A 23550-nucleotide genomic window follows, 5' to 3' on the forward strand; every position below is an offset into this window, starting at 1 on the left:
GAGTGAAAGCCCTGCTTGTGGGTGCTGGGGGCTCAGACCATGCTAAACTTCACTGTGGGAGCCCATTTTCAGGTTCCTAGTGGCTTTACCCAGCAGGTCCACATAGAGGGGATGATTAGATCACGGGCCTGAGTGCAGGTGTCTGAGATGGTCTGTACTTGGCTGGGGTGGGGGTCTTTTGCACCACCCCTTGGCCTTTCTATAAATACCCTGGGGCAGAGACAGTGAGGGGTCATTGGAAAAGGTTCCAGGCCCTCTCAGGGCTGTCCTGTATTTCTATCTGTTTATCTTCGCACTCTAAATCCTTCTATCTAATATTTCCTCCTGCTCACACTGAAGAAAACTCTGGAGAACTGTGGGGTTGGTGGGTAGCCACCCCACACTTCACCTGCTGGGATGTCCTTTTGCCCATTTGCTCCCCCCAGATAGCACAGTACCTTAGGCTTAAGTTTGTAAAGTTGGGGATCATTTTAATTTGGATCCTATTTTCAAAGTATGCTGTTTCTTATATAACTATAATCAGGCTTATTAGTTTTAATAATGAAGGTGTGCAAATGAAGTATGTGTGTGTTTGTGCATCTGCATGTGCACACGTGTGTGTCTGAGACTGTGCAGATCCTCTGGGGTGTGATGAAAGCTTATCTGGTTACCAGCACTGCATTGAGCTCTGCCTTCTCCCCAGATGACCTTAGCAGCAGTGAGGGTACAGGCGAAAAGATTGAGTTGAATGAAGATGATATCAAGTCACAGGAGGTGAGAATTGGTTTTCCTATTGATTCTCTCAAAATGACATCCAAATGTGTCCTGTGCCTCTACATGAGTTTTTCATAAATACTTTTCAGCCAGTTTTAGTGCAGTAGGACACCGTTCCAAACGGTATGCTTTATTAATGTCATTCTGATTAATTGTGTTCTTTTTGTCTGATTTCATCAAAGCATTTATGTGAAACCTACTTATGTCATCATTAAATAGGGTCAGTCCAGTACTCTACGGGGCACTGTCAGGTTCTTGCCCTAGCAGTCTAGCACTGCAGGAGCAAGTGGGGAAATGGGAGCAGCAGGAGGGGGGCCAAGGAAGCCCAGCATGGTGAGGCAAAGTCACGGGTCCATAGGAGGCTGTGTCTTCCTTCACCAAGTCTGCCAGCCATGCCTGCTTCCAGCCTAGTCATTCACAGGGAGCTTCTGGGCCAGAGAATGACAGTGGCCTAAGAGACCCCTCTAAGTCCAAACTATTGCTAGTTTACCAACTCTTTAACAGTTTCTTGTGAGAAACTCACTAGATTTCTTCCTTTCTTTCTTTTTTTTTTTTTTTAGGCGATAACATTTGACTACAAGTAGCTTGAACCACATCCCAGTTTAAATGGGCATACATAGTTCTTGTCTGGGACAGCACTCACTAAGCTCTTGTTACTCCTGTGGGACTCTAGACTCATAGGACTGTAACACTAAGCAGGGGGACTGCAGTGAGAGTAAATGCAAGACCTTCAGCTTCATGTCTAAGCAGGGTTTATTCCTGTTAGTAATGGAACTCTGAATTGATACAGTGGGGAATAAGTTACTCTTTTACTATGGAGATTTTTTCTCATTTCTCTCTTAGGACGGTCAGCCAATAATTATTAAAAGGAAAAGAGGAAGACCTCGAAAATACCCGACAGAAACAGCCTTGAAAATGAGTAGGTGTTTGGCTGATTTTTAAGTCATACACAAGAACTTTCTGAATTGACCATCTAAGTAATTTTTTTATTATTATTATTTTAGAAGAAGATTCCAAAACAGAGACTGGCATTACCACTGTAAGTAATTGCAAAAGATGAGAAAAGAACCATTCAATAGTTGAATTTTTAAATTCAGTGTGCTCTTGGCCTGTGAACATCTAGTGTTGTAAACTACTTTAAGTCTTCAAAAGACTTTCTTAAAATGTGGGCTAGCCATTCAGATAATGCCTTGATTAGTAGTATCTTCCTATGGACAGAGGTTTGGTTTTGCTTTTTGTTTTGTTTTGGTTTGGTTTTTGGTTTTTGGTTTTTCGAGACAGGGTTTCTCTGTAGCTTTGGAGCTTGTCCTGGACTAGCTCTGTAGACCAGGCTGGCCTCAAACTCACAGAGATCCACCTGCCTCTGCCTCCCGAGTGCTGGGATTATAGGCATGTGCCACCACCACCCGGCCAAGGACAGAGTTTTAATAGCCATTATTAAGCCTGTTCCATCCATTCCTAGAAGTTCAGTTATGTAAAATTAGAAAGCCTTAGTTAAAATACAGACGTTCACTGTTCTGTGTAGTTTTTGAGTAGTGACTTTCCATGGGAAGTTTCTCATGACTTTTGCTGCCTTATGATTTGCTTTTGAATTGTTTTTAGATTGAATATACACTGATTTTAGAGCAGGAGAATTATTAATCCTGTTTGTGGGGGTATGGGTATAGTGTGTGTTCATGTGGGAGCACACATATGTGAATGCATGCATGTACATGTCCACATGAAGGCCAGAGGTTGACATCAGGTGTCTTCCTTGTAACTCCCTATCTTATTTTTGGGGTCTCTCCGTTAACCTATAGCTCATGATTCAGATAGGTTGGCTGACCAGTGAACTCCCAGGATCCACCTGCCTCTCCCACCAGCTCTGGGTTACAAATGTTCATCACTGCACCCATCTCTTTACACAGGTGCTAGAATCCCAACCTATATAAAGCAGGCACTTTATTAAGTCAGCCATCTCCCAGTACTACTACGTTATTTCTTTGAATGTTCTTCTCTTTTTAACTCTGAAGAACATACCCAGTGAAATCAGTATATAAGGATTTCATTCCATGTACTTGAATGGGAGTGAGCAGTGGCCTAGAAAACATCACTTTGGATTTAAACCTCAGCTTTGTCACTTCCTCACAGACCTATGGCCTGCAGCCAGTCATGTAAGCCTTCCAGACTGCTTTCTTGGCTATGAAGAAGCATGGTGCTGTAGTACCTAAAGTACTTCTCTCATAGTACTATAAGGCTGCAGAGTCCAAAAACCACATGTGAAAGCGCTTGTTGGCCTCAGGGAAAACTGACAGCTTTGACATTTCACTGTCCTGGCAGTGTCCAGAGTTGCAGCGCGGTGGTGGGAAGATACTCATCAGAGATTATTTGGAAGCATGGGCACCCACATGTACCAGCTCTGCTGGACCAGCCACAAGAAATAGGTCCCCATTATTCTGATAATGTATTAAGTGAATGTCTTAAAATTTACTGGTTGCCTTTCTGTATGATAATGACAAACTGTTCATTTTAAGTTTTACTCTTTTAAACTTAGGTAGAACAATCTCCACCTAGCAGCAAACTGAAAGCCAGCCAAGCAGGTATGTACCAAGAATTCCTCAGCCTACGATTGAAGGAGCTACCAAACTGAAAACATAGTACCGAACTGAACATGTTTTCAGTTCATACACAAGGACTGTTCAGAGTAGTTTTCTACATCAGAGTTTTTTCCTAATTGAGCAGGGAATCAAGCCTCGATGTTAGGGGAGATTTTGTTGTTTCTCCATGAAATGAGTTGACTTTTGGTTTTAAAAAAAGTTACATATACTTACTGGTTTTTTTTCTTTAGTCTGAATTTCAGTGTGGGACACTGTCATCACAAAAGGGCAATACAGTAGAAAGCAAAATAGTGAAGGGAGGCTGAAGAGACATCACGTCAGTGGCCAAGCTGTAGATTGAGGTGAAATGGAAGAAGCAGCACTTTGGAGCACTGTTAACATGGAAGCAGAGGCACATCCCAAGAAACTACTAAGCTCAGAGGAATAATAATGTCTAAAAGAACCCTCTGTACCCTACAGACTTGAGATCTTAAAAAGATGAAATCATTTCAAGTATTTTGTCCTCATTCCAAAGGGGGGGAAAATCACAAAATATTGATACTACTTGCCCCTGGATGGGAGGCTAATAGGAATAGAAGCATTCCTTATTATTTAGTCTGCCTTGCTCAGATTTTTTAATGGGTTGTACATTTTAATCTCCTAGCTTACGGATTTTTAAATGAAAGAAAAAACTGTCAGTGGGCTTAAGGTTGATAATATGAAAAGAGGGTGAATATGGCAGCTGTTTGTGTAACTTGGGAAAGCTTACAGTCTGGTCAGCAAGATACAGCAAGTACATAAGCCTATGTGCAAGTTTTACACATCTACTTATCTATAAACTTTGATCTTGCTTCATGTTTTTTCTTGTCTCTTGGTAAATGAAGGTTGTTTTGTTGTTTGGGTTTTCTGGTTTTTGTGGGTTTTTTTAATTTTGTTGTTTTTATTTTTGTTTTGGTAATAGAGGAACAATCTCCTTCTGTTTGGTTTTTAACCTGCTTTTATTATAGTATTTAAATCCGTAGAAGTCTTCATATCTTGGACTCACTGTAAAGATTGTGATCTATGTGATTATGTGATGATTTTGCTTTTTTGTTATTTTCTGAGTCTGGGTAATAATGACCAGCTTAAGACAGACTTCTTTGATCTTATTGGATTAACTTTTCCATGTTCTTTAGTGTAGTGAACCTTCAGAAAAGAGAAAGTATTTGAAGCCCAAAGTGGTGACCTAGGCTACAAAATTAGACACTATCCCGACCCCCAAAAATAATCTTGAGTTTTTGAATACTTGCCCATAATTTTATATTCAAATAATATATTACATTATCTTTATTTTCCTTACTATAATGTGTTCTCAGAAAATTGTAACATCTACATAAGACAGATGTTTAAAGAATAAAGTGTAGTCCACCAACAGACTTATAATGTATTTATTGCTTTGTTTCCATGATGTGTGTATCTGGAGTGAAAAGAGTCCAAATACCACTCTACTCATGAATTACATGACTGAACAAGTTATAGAAACCAAGTTGTTCAGACTGCTTTTTTCCAAACTGTGAACTGAGGTTGAAGTATTTATAGAGCAGTACTGAGATTTAAAAGAAGCATCTCTATTCAAAAATCTGAAATGCTTCAGAATCCAAAACTTTTCCAGTGTTGACATGATAAAGTGGAAATTTCCATAGCTGCCCTGTGGATTGCTCTCAGAATACAGATGCACTAAAAATACTGCATAATATTACCTTCTAGCCATGTGGGTGACGTGTATATAGGAAATATAAGTGCATTTTATATATATATTTTTAATATGTATATATGAGAATAGGGCAAGGTAATGTACTTGTGTGCATGTATGTCTGCACCTGCACATGGAGGTCAGAGGAAAGCCTCAAGTGTCATCGTCAAGAATGTCATCTGCTTGGAAATTACCAGTTAGGGTAGACTGACTGGCTGGCCACGAGCCACAGGCTTTCCCTCCACCTCACCAGCATGTTGGTTCAAAGGTCTGAAATCAGGTCCTCATGTGTTTAAGGCAGGCATTTCACTGACTGAGCTAGCCACCTCCCAAACTCCCAATTTTATCTTTACATGTGGGTCACCTTCCTAAGATCTTTCTTTATGGTTTTGCTGATATTCCCAAATCTGGGGAAAAAAATCCCAAATAACGAATTGCATAACAGTGTATTAGCATTAGAATAATGACAGATAAAAGAGGTCAGACCTGCTGCTGAATTTAATTTGTTTTTTTAAAGATGAGACCAGTAAAGAAACAGCCAGCCTACCAGAAAGAAGTACAAGCAATGTAAGTGCTAGTTTTCTTATTAAGGTGTATCTTGTAGAAATAAACTTAATGCTCAACTAACCACCCTTTCAACTTTAATACGGTGCTTCTAGGAGGATAGTGAAGAAAAAATAGCAAGTATGCGGCGGAGAGGAAGAAAGCCCAAACGCTCATTGACTTCATCAGATGATGCTGGTATAAGCCTAATTCTCTCTCTTTCTCTTTCTCTCTCTCTCTCTCTCTCTCTCTCTCTCTCTCTCTCTCTCTCTCTCTCAAATAGGCCAGTTTAAAAAAAAAAAAGGAAATGGGAGAAGTGCTTAGTCTTACTCAACTTAATATACCATGTTTTGTTGATACTCATGGGAGACCTGCCCTTTCCTAAACAGAAACAGAGGAGTAGATTGCAGGATAGGAAGCGGGGAGGGGTACTGGGAGAAAAGGAGAAAGAAGAAACTTTGGCCAGGGTGATTGATTGATTGATTGATTGATAGATGGATGGATGGATGGATGGATGGATGGATGGATGGATGGATAGGTAGGTAGGTAGGTAGATAGATAGATGATAGGTAGGTAGGTAGGTAAGTAGAAAGATAGATAGGTAGGTTGGTTTATTGCGAAAAATGGAACAAAGCAAATAGAGGATGAAACAAAAAGCGTAAGAAATAGATACATCTGTACATTGTTAATTACAGTCTTACTTTTTTCAAAAATTACACTTTTTTAAAAGTACTTTTTAGATGAAGAAAAATCAAGGCGGATGTAACTAGAATTACTGTTGCATAAGTGTGTGTGAAATGGCTCTAATCCCTGCCAGAAATGGCACATCCAGATGCTTTCCTGAGTGCGTGTGAAGTTTTTGCAAATGCTGGCTGTGAACTGCATAAGTAAACTATCCCAAATGTGTTTGAGATTAAGGTAAACAATTGTGAATTGCAAGTACTGAGACCAAAAGGAAGTGGAAAAGCACTTCTTCTGCTTCCAAGTTGCTAAGACCCTAAGTTCTACTCCATGACTGTCCTGGGGAAGTGTCTTTGGGAATTGTATAGTCCAGGTGTTACCCTTCTGTCTGAACAGAATCCTCAGAGCCAGAAAGAAAGCGCCAGAAATCAGTTTCTGAAACATCTGAGGACAAAAAAGATCAGGAGTCTGATGAGGAAGAGGAAGAGGAGGAGGAAGAGGAGGAGGAGCCCTTGGGAGCCACCACGAGATCTACCACTAGGTCAGAGGCACAGAGGTAATGGGAACAAGCAAGGGCCTCCAGAGCCTGCAGCAGCTGCTCTGTCTGGAAGCAGCTCTGGGTACCATGGGACTCTGTTGAAGCCGTTTCCTTTCCACGTTCTTGTCTCTACTGTATCATCTCATGGAGAATGTGTTTTCTGTCTCAGTTGCTGGGAGATTACTTCAAAGTCTTTGCCTGGTTTAAGAGCTTGTTTGATGAAACCTGTCAATTCTCTCCAGACATTTTTTAAGCATCTGCTTTCTCAGACACTGCGTGCTGAGGACCATGAGGGAGCCCAGAGGCCCACACACAGTCATCCACCTGTGTTGACCCTGATGAACTGCCTGAGTTTGTGTGTTCCCGTAAAGTATGTTCTCTCAAACCCTAGTAGAGTCACAAAACTTTGCAAGTGGGGAGGAGGGACTGGGCATGTGGTCGCATGAGTTTGAAGAAGCCAGTGAGTTTTTTCTGCCTCTTCTAAGTTAAAGGACATGAAATAAAATGAAATATTTTAGGCTTGGCAAAGTCCTAAAGGAAGGAAACCTGTTGTAATATTTGCCCACAAGATTCGTTCCTAGCTCCTCCCTGTCACTGCACCTGTTAACATCAGCAGTGCTTCTTTCTACTGCATTCTTTGAGAGATAATGTGTGGCTGCACTGCATAGTTCTCCCTAGTGTTCACCACTGTTTCCAGAGCAGTAGTACTCCATTTTTACTGTCATTCACACACTGTTGACCTTGGCACAATCTTCTATAATTTCATTCTCCAAAACTAATCAAAAGATCTGAAATATTTACTTTGAAGATTTACCATTAACACCTGTCCCCATAATAAAATAACACTGTATCATGTTTACAAAAAAGATTTAAATTCAACCCATTTCTAAAGCATCCAAACTTAGACATTATTAGCCTTTGGCAACATGGTTTGATTACTCAAAAGAGTGAGATTGTTAAATGCAAAATCAAGGAGCTCACATGTCTAAAGTTAAAATAGCCTAATGTTTGGGCTTTTGGAGGAGAGGGGTTGGAGAGAAGGGACAACTGACATGATCAGGAGTCACTGATCCCAGAGTCCGCTGAGAGAGTGAACTGCCGAGGCGCAGCACCCTATCTCATTAGTACCTCTGCTTCCCTCTTGAAGTCCTTCAGTGTAGTATGCTCAACTATGGAGCGTTGCCTAGACTTTCTGTCTTCCAGACTATCCAACCATCACTAGCAGGTTTGCCTTCAAAACAATAGCCAAATTGCATTATATGCACGTATGGTATTGTTTTAAGAATAAGGAAAATACATTTTTAAAAGAATAAGTCATGTAATTTACAGGTTAGTGATCATGAGTTGTCACTGTTGTCAGTGTACTTAGGAACATGTGATTTACTAACAGATGCTTTTCTGTTTGGTTTAAATTTCTCAACATCTGTTGGTTGGTCCCAGAGCTCTCTGGTATCTTTGTGGTTTCCTGGGTCTTCAGTGTCAGATGTACACTCTGTGATCCTCTAGTACTGCTAACCTTGGGCACCTAAGCCATAGCAGCTCCTCTATGTACTGCTAACCTTGGGCACCTAAGCCACAGCAGCTCCTCTGTGTTGGTCCTGCTCTTGCACAGACCTCGGGGGCAGGTAAACCTCTTCCTCCCTGGCCTTGTCTTCCTGTGCACTATAGAAGCCAGCCTCCCTGTGACTTCTTGTTTCAAGTTCATCTCTTTGTGCCTTGTAATAATTCCCCGTAAGTATTTAGGGCAGTTTCCAGGCCTCTTTCTTGTCCTGAGCTTCCTTGTCATTTTATCATTGTTTGCTCCGAGTCTCTCTCTCTCTCTCTCTAAGAAATAAATGCTCTACACCAGGTGTGGAACAAATTATTCAGGCAGCTTGTTCTGATCTTACAGATACTGATTTTCAGTATGCATCCAAATTGGAGTTGTTTCTAATTGATTCCTATACCTTCTCGTATACTAAGTAAATCCATTTTCTTCCTTTTTTCTGGAAAGTCAGCTCTTCCTAATCTGATTTCTTTCTTGTATGACTGACTACTTGGAGCATCAGCATTTAGTGCTGTGTGCCATGCCTTCAATAACTTCAGCCTCTTACTCTGTTTTAATGAGCTCTTTGGTGCCCTTGTCTGCCAATATATTTGCTATTTTCAGAGTCATCTTCTAAGCTATGGTAAAATATGAAAAGGAAAAGCAAAGACAGTGCCCCGGAGGTAGAGTTAGTCCTGGCTGACACTGAAGTCTTCACTAGTAATGATCAAGAGACCCTGTCCCTTTGATTCTTTGAGTGTCCATAGCTGTCTTGCCTGTGAGAAGTCTCTTCCTTTCCAGTAGTCCGTGGCCTAGAGAATCCAGTGCTACCATTGCCCAGTGTCTCTATAATGTGTTTCAGAAAGCATCATAGCAAGCCATCTACACGTGCAACATCCAAACTTGGCATCCCAGAAACAGTTTCTCCTAGAAATCGCCAAAACTTAGCAAAAGAGAAGTTACCTACCATCGAAAAAGTTAGTAAATCTCCCCCATTAGGAAGGTAAGTCCCTGCCTGCGCTTCAAGTTGCTTAACTCCCAAGTAACGCATTTCCTATTTTCCTAAGAATATCTGTCTCACCAGATAGCTGTCTTGGGGGATCATGGGTTTCCAGAAATAGGAAGGCCTAAAATAAAAGTGCCATCAGTGGCTTTGCCATGTAGCCCAGCCATACAGGTTTATCCTTGACTCTTGTGAGACTTACTGGCCAACATTCCTGTACAAAGACTGAAGTCAGGCATGTTTCTTCTCAAGTGATTGCATGTCCGAATGCTTAGTTCAATCTGCACAGTATGGTGAAGCATGTCACAGCTTAGAGTCATCTCGGGTTTAGAGTATTGTAGAGGTAACAGAACAAAAGCGCTCACAGACAGCTCCCTGCAGCTTGCACCTTCCACTACAGCTTGGTTCACCTCTGCTTCCCACAGTCCTCCTTCTTTGCCTCTGCTGTGCTAAGTCAGTGGGTGCTCACTGCCTGCCTCGGTGAGTCAGGGCCTTTCTTTCAAGCCCCTCTCCTACAGGGCCTCCTCTCTGCTGCAGCCCATTCTCATCTTCTATTGCATCTGCAGCCGGCACTAAACAGTTGGTAATGGCAGGTGGCAATGGTGTAGGTAGCCTAATTTTGCTTCTCCTCCTTAACTGTTGTTTCTTCCTTGATGTCGGGAACTTGTCTTGCTCTTTGTATATGGTAACATTAATAAACAAAAGATGATTCCATGAATACAAAGATTGTTCTGCACTCTCTTACAGTGTCTGATCCTCATAGCACACTTGTAATATGTGTGTACTCTTATCTGCCAGTCTTAGAAAGGAAGAAAATTCTCTCATCCTTGTTGGGTGAGATGAAATATTCATCCTTATTTTCTATGTGTATGTCCGAGTAGCAGGACAGTCTAGAAGCACATTTCTCAAAATTGAGTGTGTAGGGAATCACATGATGGACATGCCAATTGTGTCTGTTAAGCATTGGGCCTGTGAGCCTGTACTTCCAGTAGGCTTCTGGGTTATAAGAAAAGGGCTTAATCAACATACCAGCTCCCACAAGTGGAGAGGAGCCTGACTAGAGATTCTGCTCCCTGCTAACAACTCACAGCACAACACAGGCTCCTGTTGCACAGCAGCTCTACAGTAACTTAGTGTTTCCTGTGGCCTGTGGCTTCCCATATCACATCTTATAATGGGTTATTAACAGACATCTTCCTTAGCTGTACTCAGATCATTCATAGATAACCTGTAAGAACCATTCATTTGCAACACCATTGAACTCAATATGTTTTCTTTGCTGTGAGAAGAACAATAAGCATGTCTTCTCAGCAATAAAAATGCATTTCTTCCTATCCTGCACCTTTAGTTTTCCAATTCTGTGTCTATAAAAATTTGCTTCTTGCTTACCATATATGATGAGCAGATCCTGGCAGACTGGTTAGATAACATGTTTAATATTAGCAGCTGCCCAGAGAAATGTCTTTTCTAATGACAGAAATGAATGTGCATAAGACTTTCAAAGTTTTGATAGCAACCCACAGTTAATGTGTCACAGTGCAGCTGGTGCTCAAATTCTAGCTACTGTAACAGACAAATGCACACTAGTAAAACTTTATAGGTATGGTGACAGTGGCATTTTCTGTCATCCTCTACTACCACATTGCTTTAAAATATTGATTGTAACCTACAGTCTGAAAAAGCACAGGAGATGAGTTATAATGGCTAGTGCTATGGTAAAAGTCGGAAATCTAAAGCACTGTATAGTTTCTAGGGAGGAAGCCTCGTGTGTTGTGGCTCTGTAGTGGAAGGCTTCCCAGAGGAGGGCTTTTGAACTGGAGCTGAAAAAAATTTGGTCAGGTGGGTCATACAAAATGATAAGAAAAAGGGAAGAAGTAGGTATGTGGCTCAGTTGGTAGAATGCTTGCCTAGAGGGCATGAAGTCCTGGGTTGGGTTCCCAGCACTGCATAAACTGGGCATTATGTTGTATGATGTAATCACATCACCATCAGAAGCTGGGAGATCAGAAGTTCAAAGTCATCCTATGCTTCCTATGCTACATAGGGAGTTCAAAGCCTGCCTAGGCAACATGACACTTTATCTCAATAAGGAAGAAGAAATCTCTTGTGAAAACATGGAGATGAGTTATTTGTTTGAGCATAGCAGTGCCTGGACAGCACTGCAGTCTGGAGTGCTCAAAGTAGAGAACTGGCTGTGTAAAGACATGCACTGTGCTCTGGATTGCTTTGTCCCAGAAGCTTCAGAGAGCCAACAAGAACTGTACATGTCTGAGGATGGTGGCATGATTGAGTTCAATTGCTGAGCTCCTCGAAACCCCTACCTTACCAGTTGGCTTCCCTAGCACTGCCCTGGGCAGCATGGTTTCGGCTCAGATGCTAGGTTGACATCCTGTTGTGTTCCTGCTCACTGTTTCAAGTAGGGACTGTGTGTATCAGTAGAACAAGGGTGTAGGAAAGGATTGTGACAAGACCAAGGTCAGAACCTCAGGGTGGTAGGCTGGGACAGAGTGCAGGCTTTTGTGCTCCTCCAGAGCCCCATCTGTGCTCTGCTCAAGGTTGGTAAAGAACCAGACCGTTCCAGGCACTTCTAGTATTAAATACCGGTATCATGTTTTAAAGAACTCCCAAGTTCTTTGAAGCAACCGAGTTGACTCTCCTCATTGTCTTGGCTTTTGTTCAATGCAGATCAAAGGTGCAGCTCTCTCCTTCTGTCAAGCGCAAGAGAGAAGTCAGCCCTCCTGGAACTCGAACAAGAGGCCAGCAGAAAGTGGACGAAACCCCTCTGAAAAAGGCGAAGCGGTAATGCTGACTGCCCTGGCCCTGGCTTCCTGAAGAACAACCCAGTGGAGAGAAAAGGGACAAGTCTCGCCTCATGGGCTTTTCTTTTTTAAAACAAGAAAAGGATTTGCATGTGCTGTAAGTTCCTAGGTGCAAGCTTGTTCTTATTATGTTTTAAACAGCTTTATAAACCATTGTTCATAGACGGTATTATGTACAGTCACTTCGGATAAAGGAAAGTAAGTTTACTTTGTATCTGAACTCAGCAAAGTAGGTGTATATTTTAACAGTGGAAATTGGGGTTTCCCAATGTGACACATCACTAATGCAATCCTTCCAGCCCATCAGACACCAGGCTGCCCCCTGGGGATCTGTGTATAGTATATAAACATGTAAAAATAGGCTGTATTTTACTCAATGTATGATGCTAATCAATGAACACTTTATTTATTTTACAGAGAAATCTTATCTGTGAACTTTACTATATATCTGTTTATTTTATTTTATTATTTTTTTTAATAAAAAGAGGGTTTTAAATGCTATGCAGTCATTAGTAGAAGAGTTCTAGGACTCTGCCTGCCCTGTAACTATCTGCATATGGCCTGGCAGGAAACAGAAATTCACGCATGCATCCAAGTAAAGTAGTTTAGGTGAAGAACGGACTCCGCTGCTTTCCGTCCACAGTTGCGACTGTTTTCTAAGAATGTAACTTGTTTTTCAATAACCCTTGCTCTGTGGCTTTACCACCAGCTCCATTAACGTACATGACTGGTTCAGGTAAAGCTGCATCCTACACCCTCTGGGTCCATTCCTCTCTGTGCTGTTCCCAAGCCTCTGCCACCGTCTCCATCCTGTCTGTGAAGATGAGATTGCTCCAGTCTACTCAGCTTCAAGATGTCATGTTGTTTTATACAGTTATTTCAGGATAGAAACTGGTTTTATTACCAGGTTCTTTTTAAAACATGTTTTAACTCCCATAATGAACAAACTGTCCAACTTAAGTTTTTCATAAAATAACGTTTTCTTAAGATCAGATCTGTTTCTTGCAATGATATGATGAGTTGCCAAATGATTGAGATCATTTTAAATGCTCTGTTCATAGTCTTATTTTATAATTAAAATTTACATTCATTGTTGTGTGGGTTTTTTTTTTTTTCTTTGTTTAAATTTGGGTTTTATTTTATTGTTTTGACTCTTAATGTAAAGTGGATATTCTTGTCATTTTACATTGTTTCTTACTGAAATTTTATATATAAATTATAAAATGTTTCCCTAAAACTTGAGTGACAAGAATTTTTTTCCTGGTGTCTTAAAAGCCACTTGTAGTTAGAAGTGAGACTGGATTCCAGCAGTCCCGCTTCCTAGAGTAACAATGTTGATTGGGTCATTAGCAGTGCACACCTGAATACAATCTCATTGTGAAGCCAGCACTCACTAGTTTAGAGATGCCTGGGAACTAAGTTGGATCTTCAGGGGAAAAGCTGCCTTCTAATATGGACCCAAGCAGTGGAACTATATCAGGCATGTTCTGGTGGGGCAGTCAGCTACCTCTTCATAACTTCCAGTGGTTCTGAAGCCCAGGTTGGGAAGATAAACAACCCAGGGGATGGGAGATATTGCAGGGATGAAGAAGTAGTTCTTAGGCGTGATTTGATGCTGAAAGTATTTAGCAAAATGGAGGAGCTCAGAACATGAAATATTCTAGTTTGCATTAGTAGTCCCAGAATCCTAAGGACTACCTGGTTCAGGAGCTGGAGAGACAGATCAGCAGTTAAGACTACTTGTTGCTCTTTCAGAAGCCCCAAGTCCCATCACCACCATCCATTCATAACTCCAGTTCCAGGAGCTCTTATGCTCATTCACCAGGAATGCTCATGATGCACATACATACATACATACATAAATGTAAGCAAAACACTCATACACATAAATATCTTTTTTAAAAAGGATATCCAACTCAAAGTCCCTGTGGCTTTCTCCTACTAGCCCACTATGAACCACAGCTGTCACTTTCTTGGCCTTAATGTTGTCACCACCCCACTATTTCAGAAGCCTTATCCATCAGCTTCTCCATCACAGAGCTATAATCAGTCAAAGTTAGTGGAGTACCCCATGACTGAAGATGCCAGGATGCTGTGGCCCACAGAGGACACCTGCTTGCTCTTAACCTACCACCATTATCCATGTCTGCTTCTGACCTCTTTCCTCAGATTCTCAAATATAACTCCCACCATCCAGACTTCCTGAATAGCTGACCCTAGTACATTCACCCTAAGTAGGAATGGCCAGCAGGGAGCACTACTGTCCTAATGGGATCTCTCATAGTGAGCTGGTGCAAACTGGAAACCACACTTATCTCCAAGCACTAATCCAGAAGGTTGTTTCCTTTGCCTATAGAAAGGAGGTTCTAAACTTTCTGCAGATGTTCCCTGCCCTCAGGACCAGCTGTGGCAGATCTTTCTTCCAGGCATCTTCGCAAAAGATGGAAACCTAACTCACCTGAGATCCTTGGAGAGTATATTAACTGATAGAAAAACCAAAAAAGTTTGCTTTAATTTCTTTTGTTTTTAAGTATTGTTCATCCTGACAACAAGCACACATTTTCTAAAAATCACTGCTCAGTCATCTTGAAACCTACACAATTATACTCAGGGTAAGGAAATGTTAAAGCAGGCATCATTCCACCAAGACTGCCTTTCTGGGGAGTAGATGCCTTTCTAGGACTTTGCACACTCCAGGGATGCATCATGAAGCCAAGGCTTAAGGAGTGGCAACAAGCCACAACTGCTATACAGATACATCTGCAGAACAGGGGGCAAAGGACTAATTCCTGGCCAACCATGCGATTCGAGTTGTAAGTGTAAAATGTTTCAAGCAAATTTGGACCCAGAGAAAAGAGCACTTTGGAAGTTGAGCTGGGAAGACGAGACAAAGGTACCATGTTTATCACATCATCTGCAGAAACTTGCTGGAGGAGACAGAAAATAAAACACTGGCTCCAGGAGACAATGCTTTCAAGATTACCTTCACTTTGAAGTTCCGTGTGATAGCCGATGCCTTTAATGCTAGCACTCAGAAGTAGAAACAGGCAGATCTGTGAGTTTGATGCCAGCCTGGTCTACATAGGGGGTTACAGGAAAGCCAGGACTGCATAAAGAGACCCTGTTTCAAAAACAACAACAAAATGTGACGGGGCTGGAGGGCTCAGTGCTCAAGAGTGAATGTGGCCTTTCCAAAGGACTACAGTTTGGTTCCCAGCACCCATCTCAGGTAGCTCACAACCACCTGTAACTCCAGCTCCAGGCAACTCCAACACCTCTGGCCTCTACGTGCACTTCACTTATGCCAGATACACATAATTAAAAATAAACCTTTTTTTTTTTTGAACCATAAGAATCTGGTTAACCCAGTGTTCTTCCCCCACATACATGGGATTTAACAACATCCATGGAAATCAATACTGTGTATCATCTTGGGAACCCTCAAGTCAGAACCTCACAGCAGCCTTTGTAGAGGATTCTCAGATTCCACATTTTCCAGTTGGAAGAACCGGGATGGTGACCAAATAGCTTGCCTGTGGACAGGAACGAACAAGCATGAGTGGGTCTAGTGCCAAGATCACTGCTGTTGTGTGCAGGGCTTCCTCCATCTCACCCAACCAGTGTTCACAGTGGACTATGATACTCTTTCATCCTCTTGCAGTATGCTTGACTTTTTTTTAAAGCAGATGTTATCAAATGTCAACAGTTAATTAAGGATACTTACCATGAGGTCATGTCTGAATTGTAAAAATGTAGAGATCAGCAAGCAAAGAAGAAAGTCACCCCCAACAGCCCTCAAAGGCAAAGTGTTATCACCTCACTTTGCTACATATGCATACATCTCAATGCTATAGTCTAACTTCGGAATATTATGCATTATCTGGCATCATTAATTTATGTTAATTAAATACCCCAGTTAGGTATCCCATTAAAATATGTCATGTGTTCTGAGCCATTCACTTGTTACTACTTGTCTTGGTTAGGGTTTCTATTGCTGCAGTGAAACACCATGACCAAAAAGCAAGTTGAGGAGGGAAGAGTAATTTGTTAGGCTTATACTTCCATATCATTATCAACGGAAGTCAGGGCAGGAATTCAAACAGGCAGGGTGCTGCTTCCTTGCTTGTTTCCCATGGCTTGCTAAGCCTGCTTTCTGACAGAACCCCGGAACACCAGACGGCACCACCCACAGTGGCCTGGGCCCTCTCACACTGATACTAAGAAAAAGCTTTACAGCCAGATCTTATGGAGGCATTCTCTCAACTGAGTCTCCCTCATCGCTGATGACTTGCTTGTAAAAAGTAGATATGAAATTAGCTAGTACATTAGTCACTCCTCAGCTAAAGAAACATTTCCGGGGGAGGGGGCTGTGGAGAGAACCACACACCTTTAATCCCAGCACTCAGGAGGCAGAGGCAGGCGGATCTGAATTAATAATGAATTTAAGGCCAGCCTAGTCTATAAAGTGAGGTCCAGGACAGCCAAGGCTACACAGAAACGCTGTGTCAAAAAACTAAAAATAAAAATATAAAAAAATAAAAATGGAGTGTGTGTGTACGTGTGTACAAACTTTGTTTAGGGCAGAACTTTGCAAACTCACTAGTGTCCTGGACTGTGTGATTTTTTTTAGAGGTTAGATAAAAGCCAGTATTCCTCGGAAACTTGGGAAATGGTTCTTGATTCTCCATATACATATGTGATATTGGCATATCAATACTGGCCTCTAGGCTCCCTCAGTCCCACAAGTGCCTGTTAGAGATTTCAGACTCTACACTAGCATCTAGGCCCCTCCCACCCCCCAGTTACTTGTCCTCTATATAGTCCACATGATTTTTCCACCCTATTCTCTCAATCTCTTGCTATACTCTCCCTCTTGATATATAACTCTGTCTTTAGTTCTCATTCTCTCTCTCTCTCCCTCTCTCTCTCTCTCTCTCTCTCTCTCTCTCTCTCTCTCTCTCATCTCTGTCTCCATCCCTTGCTGTCCTCGTACAGTCAAGCTATTCTCTTGCTATCTCACTGTCTCAACTATTCTCTCCCACTCTGCTTCCCTAGCCCTGGCCATGTCTAGTCTGCTTTCTCTTTCTGCTCGTGACTCCTCCAGATGCCTCTGGATATTTTCTCTCTCACATTCACAATGAAAACCTTCCCCTCAAGAATGGAGCAGTGGTGACAGTAGTTTCTTTACCGTGCCCCCTCACACACAATAATATCTGTAGGGACACTAGGAACTATATTGGCTGCTGACAGATGAAGCCATTACCTTATTAGCTACTATACTAAGCCACCTGGCCAATGTATTTTCTTTTTTCCCCTCCCTTCAGGAATATTGTGCTTTAAAAAAAAAAAACAACAAAAAAAACTGAAGTTATAATTCAATGAGAGACACAATAAGATGATTAGGTATATGCACTCATTGTGAAATGTCCACAATCAGGCTCATTGCTCTGTCAACCTTATACTCATATAGTTTAGTATTGTGTGTGCATGCCATGTGTGTGTAAAGTTACATAAGATCTTAGCAAGTTTCAAGTATACAATACAGTATTAGTAACTACTTGCCATACTGTGCATTAGATCCCCAGTCAGTATTCATCTTACAAATGAAAGTTTGTATCCTCTGGTCATCATCTCTCCATTCCTCCATCATACCCTCAAACCACTGAAAAACACCTTTCTACTCCTGCTTCCCAGTATTTAAGATTCTTTCTGCAAGTAAGACTATCTACAATACTTTCATATCGCTTGGATACACACCATAATTGGGATTGCTAAAACATGGGCTGGTCCTAATTTTTGGAAATTTTTGAGGAATATCCTATTTTTCATAATGGGTGTACTAATTCATGTTCTCCATAACCTTGTCTTTTTTTTTTCAATAGCCATTCTGAGTTGAAATGTCATTTTGCTGTAGTTTGATTTGCTCTGTGGTAGGGAAGTTTAGATGTCAACTTAAAGAAGACCTAGCAATTTGACAAGGCTTTTTTGATGGACACGTCCATCAGGGTGATTCCAGAGGCAGTGGCCATGTGAGTCTGAGATGATTGAATGAAGAATATCCATGTCACTGAAGATGAGGCCAGCCAGCCAGTCAGGGGCAGAAGGCTAGAAGAAACAACAGTAGGAAAAAGAGGGAGTAGGCAAAGGAGGGGAAAAGAAAGGAGAGAGGGAGGAAATCAGTCTATCTCCCAGAGCTGTCATACACCTTTCTTCTCCTGCCCCTAGCTTTCTAGTCTATCAACGCTGGACCCCACCTGCAGACCAGGTTCTCAAGCTTTGGGCCTCAAGCTAAGAGTTGCTCTATTGGTTTCTCTGGTTCCAAGGCCTCAGAAATGCACTGAGGCATGCTTCCAGCAAGCCAAGGTCTCAGCTTGCAAACCACCTTTGTGGGAGCCCATAATTGTGGGAGCCAATTCTCTAGTGAATCCCCTGCCTCATAGCTGTGGCTTTGTCTATGTCTATATCTGATTGACATGTATCTTAGCAGCTATGTGTCTCTGGAGAGCACCAACTAATACAGATTTGGGAACCAGAAAGCATACTTGAAGAACAAAGCTCTAAAGCTGAGCTTGCCTAATCCACATGGGGCTTTGTAGAATTAGCTTTATCTGATTAGGCCATAAAATGCTGAGGATTCTACTTCTAGAAGGTCGGGGAGCCCTATCCATGTCATGAACTGTTTGTAGATATCAGCCTTAAATTTTAAGAGATCAGAGAGTGATTTTTCTAAAGAATGATGGTGTTCATTTTGGGGGAAAGGATGGTAAAGCAAAACATTACAGTAAGATCGTGCATCCACAGTAATTAAAGGCACAGTCAAGGAGGGTGAAAAGGTGCGCATTAAACATGCCCCAAATAAGGAAGATCACATCAGGTGTCTGGAATAATGATTCTTGGCCACGGTAATTAGCAATGAACAATGTCCCTCTGAGGCTGAACACAGCTGCTAGGCTGTGTTCTAAACAACATGTGACTGAGATAGCCTCTCCAAAGACTTGTAGTTCCAGCATCAAGGCACTCACACATAAGATCCTTTAACCTCCCAGCTTTATTTACCTTCTTTGGCAGGGTACACCCAAGTGTCAGCATTTTGTTTCTAATGGCTTTTGAATTTCTTTCTCCTAATCCACTATTTAGGAGATACGCAGGTTGGCAACTATATATGACACTTTTGAACACTTCTAGAGAAACAAGAAAGATGATGTTGGCTGGTTGTTCCTAGCGTCTGTCACTGGCTAAATGATTAAAGAAAAGGATTGTTCAGGATATTATTTAGCCCTAGATCCACATAAACAACCTGAGAAAATTTTAATATAATATTTTCTTACATTTAAGTGTGTATGTGTTGTATGCACATATGTGTGTGACTACATGTATCCATGCCTGAGTTCAGAAGACAGAGGAAGATGCCAGGTGTCCTCCTCTGTCACACTCTCTGTCTTATTCCTTTGATACAAGATCTTTCACTGAACTTGTAATGAGGTTGCTGAACAGAAAGTCCCAGGGATGCTTCTGACTCTGCTTCCAAAGCGCTGGGGTGACAGCCATGTACACAGCCATATCATCTGAGTCTACACAGGCATCTGACAGTGAACACGGGCAATGGCAATGTGCGATGTTTGTGGCTCTTGCCCAAACATGAAAGAACCTAGTGTAGTGGCACATACCTATAGTCTCGGATACTCAGAAGATTGAGACTGGGGGGGGGGGGGGGACAGATAAACTGAGCCCAGAAGTGGAAGACTATTGGATCGGCCTGGGCAGTGTACTGGGCCCTGTCTCAAGGAGAATAGGAAGACACTGATGAGAGGGAGGGACACAGAGGGGCACAGAGGGAAAAGGAAGAGAAGGAGATACAACAGACAACTAGAAAGGGTCAAGTTTGGTTTCTAGTCACTCCAAAATCTTGACATCTCTGCCTTCATGTTGTCTCTGACCCTTTGCTTCCCTAAGCTTTGGATTGGATTTTCCTCACTCCATTCTGCATATAGACACAAATATTGGTCCAGAACTGATGGTGCAATATGGATATACTCAAAGTTTCTCTAATCTCTTTTTCCCTTTCTAGACTGATGACATAGAGATGGGGATAAATAAATACTTTCAGATGCATCATGACCTTTTGATAAATGAATGACAAGCATCAAATTTCACATCAACCCATTCTAGACCACCAGTGATACTTGACAAGGATCACTCATCAATCTTTCCTAACCTTATGCCTTCTCTTCATCTTCGCTTAAAGATAAAGGAGCTTAAACTGTATGCTGGAAGGTTGGAGGAACTGCTCGCTGGTTAAAAGCACTCTTGCAGAGAACCTGTGTTCAGTTCACAGCACCCATGGTGTTCTTAACCATTCATAAATCCAATTGTAGGGGAATTCCATCCTTCTGATGTCTGCAGGCACCAGACCTGCACATAGTTATTTATGCACATGCAGAAAAATACCCATAAACATAAATAAATCTTTTTTAAAACTTCATGCTAAGTTAAAGTGGTCTTTTCAGAATGCTAATCTACCATCTTCTCAATTTTGCTGGATTACCAGAAAGAAAAGAAAAATATTAACTATTATGATATGGACTGTGGAACTGGGGCTATGATAAGCAGAACCAAATGGGAACTAGCAGAGTTTCCTATAGCTAGGGGAGCGAACAACAACAAAAAAAAACCCATCCCTAAAGGCATTTCAGGACTCAAGATGGATAAGAGCTCCTCTTGACATCTTCTTGCTCTCCTGCTTTGCATATGCAAAAAAAGGATGGGGACTGGAGAGTGACAATGGGTTATCCTAAACTTAATCAAGAGATAATTCCAAGCCCGGGAGGTTGTGGCGCACGCCTTTAATCCCAGCACTTGAGAGGCAGAGCCAGGTGGATCTCTGTAGCCAGCCTGGGCTACAGAGTGAGTTTCAGGAAAGGCGCAAAGCTACACAGAGAAAGCCTGTCTTAAAAAACAAACCAAAACCAAAACCAAAACCAAAAGAGAAAGAGAGAGAGAAAGAGAGAGAGAGAGAGAGAGAGAGAGAGAGAGAGAGAGAGAGAGAGAGAGAGAGAGAGAATTTCAATACAGGTGCTATACTGTTGCAAGGTTAGTCCATCAGAGAACACCTATGAACAATCTTAAAGCTGAATAGAAAGTCTGTATTGCCAGCTGGCAACTGCAAGGGGAATTTGCCCAAATCATGCAGCTCCAAGCCTCACTGTTCTTTGTCTTTTATCACAAAACAAAAACAAAAATAAAACACCACATCCTGGTTGACACACTTCAGTTAGCAAGAACACTATAGAAATAAAACTACAGAAGCCCCAAAGCAAAGTTAGTACATTTAAGGACTTTCTTGGATTCTGGAACTGTGAACTGGGTCTTTGATGGATTAGGTCTTTGTTCCTGCTCTGACTAGGTTCTATGGTGTTTCTGTCATGGCATCTGGGAGCCTACTAAGGACAAGGGGCCTGTTACTTGATAAACTTTCACTACTTCAGTACATCAACACATTTACGGGCACCTGATAGGCAGCCATTGACCTGGACAATGCCCTTTTTCATCCCTTTCCACAAGACCCACCCAAAGCAGCTTGTTTCCAGTTGTTGGGACTAGGAATACAGTGTAATAGTAGTACATCAACTTTCCATCCCTATGCACTATTTGGTTTGCTTATATCTTGACCACTCTTCTCTTCCCTAAGATAGTACACTGTTCTATTATATCAATTACATTATGGCACTGAGACTTAGTGATAAAAAGTGATGATTATTCTGGATTTTGGTGAGATTTTGTTATGTCAGAAGCTATGGAATAAGCAAGGTCTTTTTCACTCAGTGAAATTTCTAGGGTCCAGTGGTGTAGATATGTGAAGATATATCTTGTAAGGTAGAAGATACACTGTTGCATCTGACAAGAAAACCAAGTGTAGATGGATTTTTCTTTGGGCCACCAGCTCATAAAAAAATAAAAATAAAAAATTATTGTTATTATTAAAAGTTCGGCCTATAGCTTAGACTTGTCCCATTAGCTCTTTTAGCTTATAAATTAACCCATTTATACTAATCTCTGTTTTGACTGGTGGCTTTTTACCTCTCTACCATCTTGCACCTCCTGTTTCTTCTCTGTGTCCTCTGACATCTCTCCCATACCTCAATTCATCTCTCCTCTCTCTGCCTGGAAGTCCTGCCCAACCTCTTCCTGCCTAGCTATTGGCCATTCAGCTCTCTAGTAAACCAATCTGAAGGTGCCTTGGCAAAGATGCATCTTCACAGCATACAAAAAGATTATTGCACAACAGTCAAGAAGGAGAGATAATGCCCGGCCAGCCTCTTTGGATTTCAGAATGTTGTGGCCTTTTCATCTACCCCAACTACAAGTGACCTAAGCTGCTGGCCTTGAGTGAGGCCTAGAGCAGAAAGAGGGATCCAAAATAGATTCCGGTGGCTGTGCAGGCTGCTGTGCCACTTGAGAAATACAGTCCAGTAAATTCTATGGGTTTTGGAAGCATCTTGGTAGATAGGAATGCTACCTGGAGGTTTTGGCAGGCATATAGCATAGGCGCTTGAGATTTTTGGAAGCACTGCCACCATTATCCACTGAAAACTGCTGTGTGTGTGTGTGTGTGTGTGTGTGTGTGTGTGTGTCTGTCTGTCTGTCTGTCTGTCTGTCTGTCTGTGTTTCTAGAAACACTATCACTGAACTTTACCCCTAATGATCTATTAGTAGAAGTTTTGATTCCAGCTCCTATGGCTTAATGCTTTGTTGACCTATATGTCTGTAGGAGCCCATTTAGATTTCCTAGTGGCTTTACCCAGCAGGTCTGCAGAAAGAGGATGATTGGGCCACCGGCCTGAGTACCAGGTGTCTGAAATGGTCTGCACTTGGCTGTGCTGGGGGGAGGTCTTTTGCTCCACCCCTTGGCATTCCTTTAAAAGCCCTTTGGCAGAGACTGTCAGGGCCCTATGGATTAGGATCCAGGCCCTCTCGAGGCTATTCTGTGTTTTCTGTTTCTCTCCCCTCTATACTTCTATCTAATATTTCCTGCTGCTCCTATTCAAGAGTACCCTGGGAAAAAGTGGGGGTAAGATGGCCCTCCACATACGTCCTAGCCCAGAGGGAAGGAAACCCATTGAACTTTCATTGAGCTGGAAGTCAAGGCAACCTAGGAATCCTTATCCTTTCTAGCAACAGGCTAAAGGAATAGTGTGCTGCCTGGGGTACTTAGAGCTAGCTACTCTTCTACCCTACAGTGAATATAAGAGAGTATGTTTAGAGTACAGGTTATTTCATAGGATGCCCCTTAATATCCCATATCTGCTGATTATGTCCAGTGGGAAACTATAACAATCCAATTTATACCGAACTACTAGGGCATAGAGACACTTCAGAAATG

General features: G+C 41.9%; 1 protein-coding gene across 10 annotated transcripts in view; it reads left to right on the forward strand.

The window, feature by feature from the left end:
* Bod1l1 (biorientation of chromosomes in cell division 1 like 1) overlaps positions 1-13358 on the forward strand; it is a 54984-nt gene extending 41626 nt beyond the window's left edge. For 5 of the 10 annotated variants that reach the window (XM_036200178.1, XM_036200183.1, XM_036200179.1 and 2 more), the window contains exons 19-27: positions 683-753; positions 1597-1672; positions 1758-1792; positions 3287-3332; positions 5579-5628; positions 5721-5802; positions 6682-6841; positions 9211-9351; positions 12037-13357. In XM_036200178.1, coding sequence (XP_036056071.1) covers positions 683-753; positions 1597-1672; positions 1758-1792; positions 3287-3332; positions 5579-5628; positions 5721-5802; positions 6682-6841; positions 9211-9351; positions 12037-12154 — 779 coding nt within the window. In that variant the 3' untranslated portion in view covers positions 12155-13357. Of the gene's footprint in view, positions 1-682; positions 754-1596; positions 1673-1757; positions 1793-3286; positions 3333-5578; positions 5629-5720; positions 5803-6681; positions 6842-9210; positions 9352-12036 lie in introns of all 10 variants that reach the window. The other 5 variants (XM_036200185.1, XM_036200188.1, XM_036200187.1 and 2 more) reach the window with 4 other exon arrangements.
* The last annotated feature ends 10192 nt before the right edge of the window (positions 13359-23550 follow it).

This window comes from Onychomys torridus, chromosome 10, assembly GCF_903995425.1.
Source record: "Onychomys torridus chromosome 10, mOncTor1.1, whole genome shotgun sequence".
Taxonomy (NCBI): Eukaryota; Metazoa; Chordata; class Mammalia; order Rodentia; family Cricetidae; genus Onychomys; species Onychomys torridus.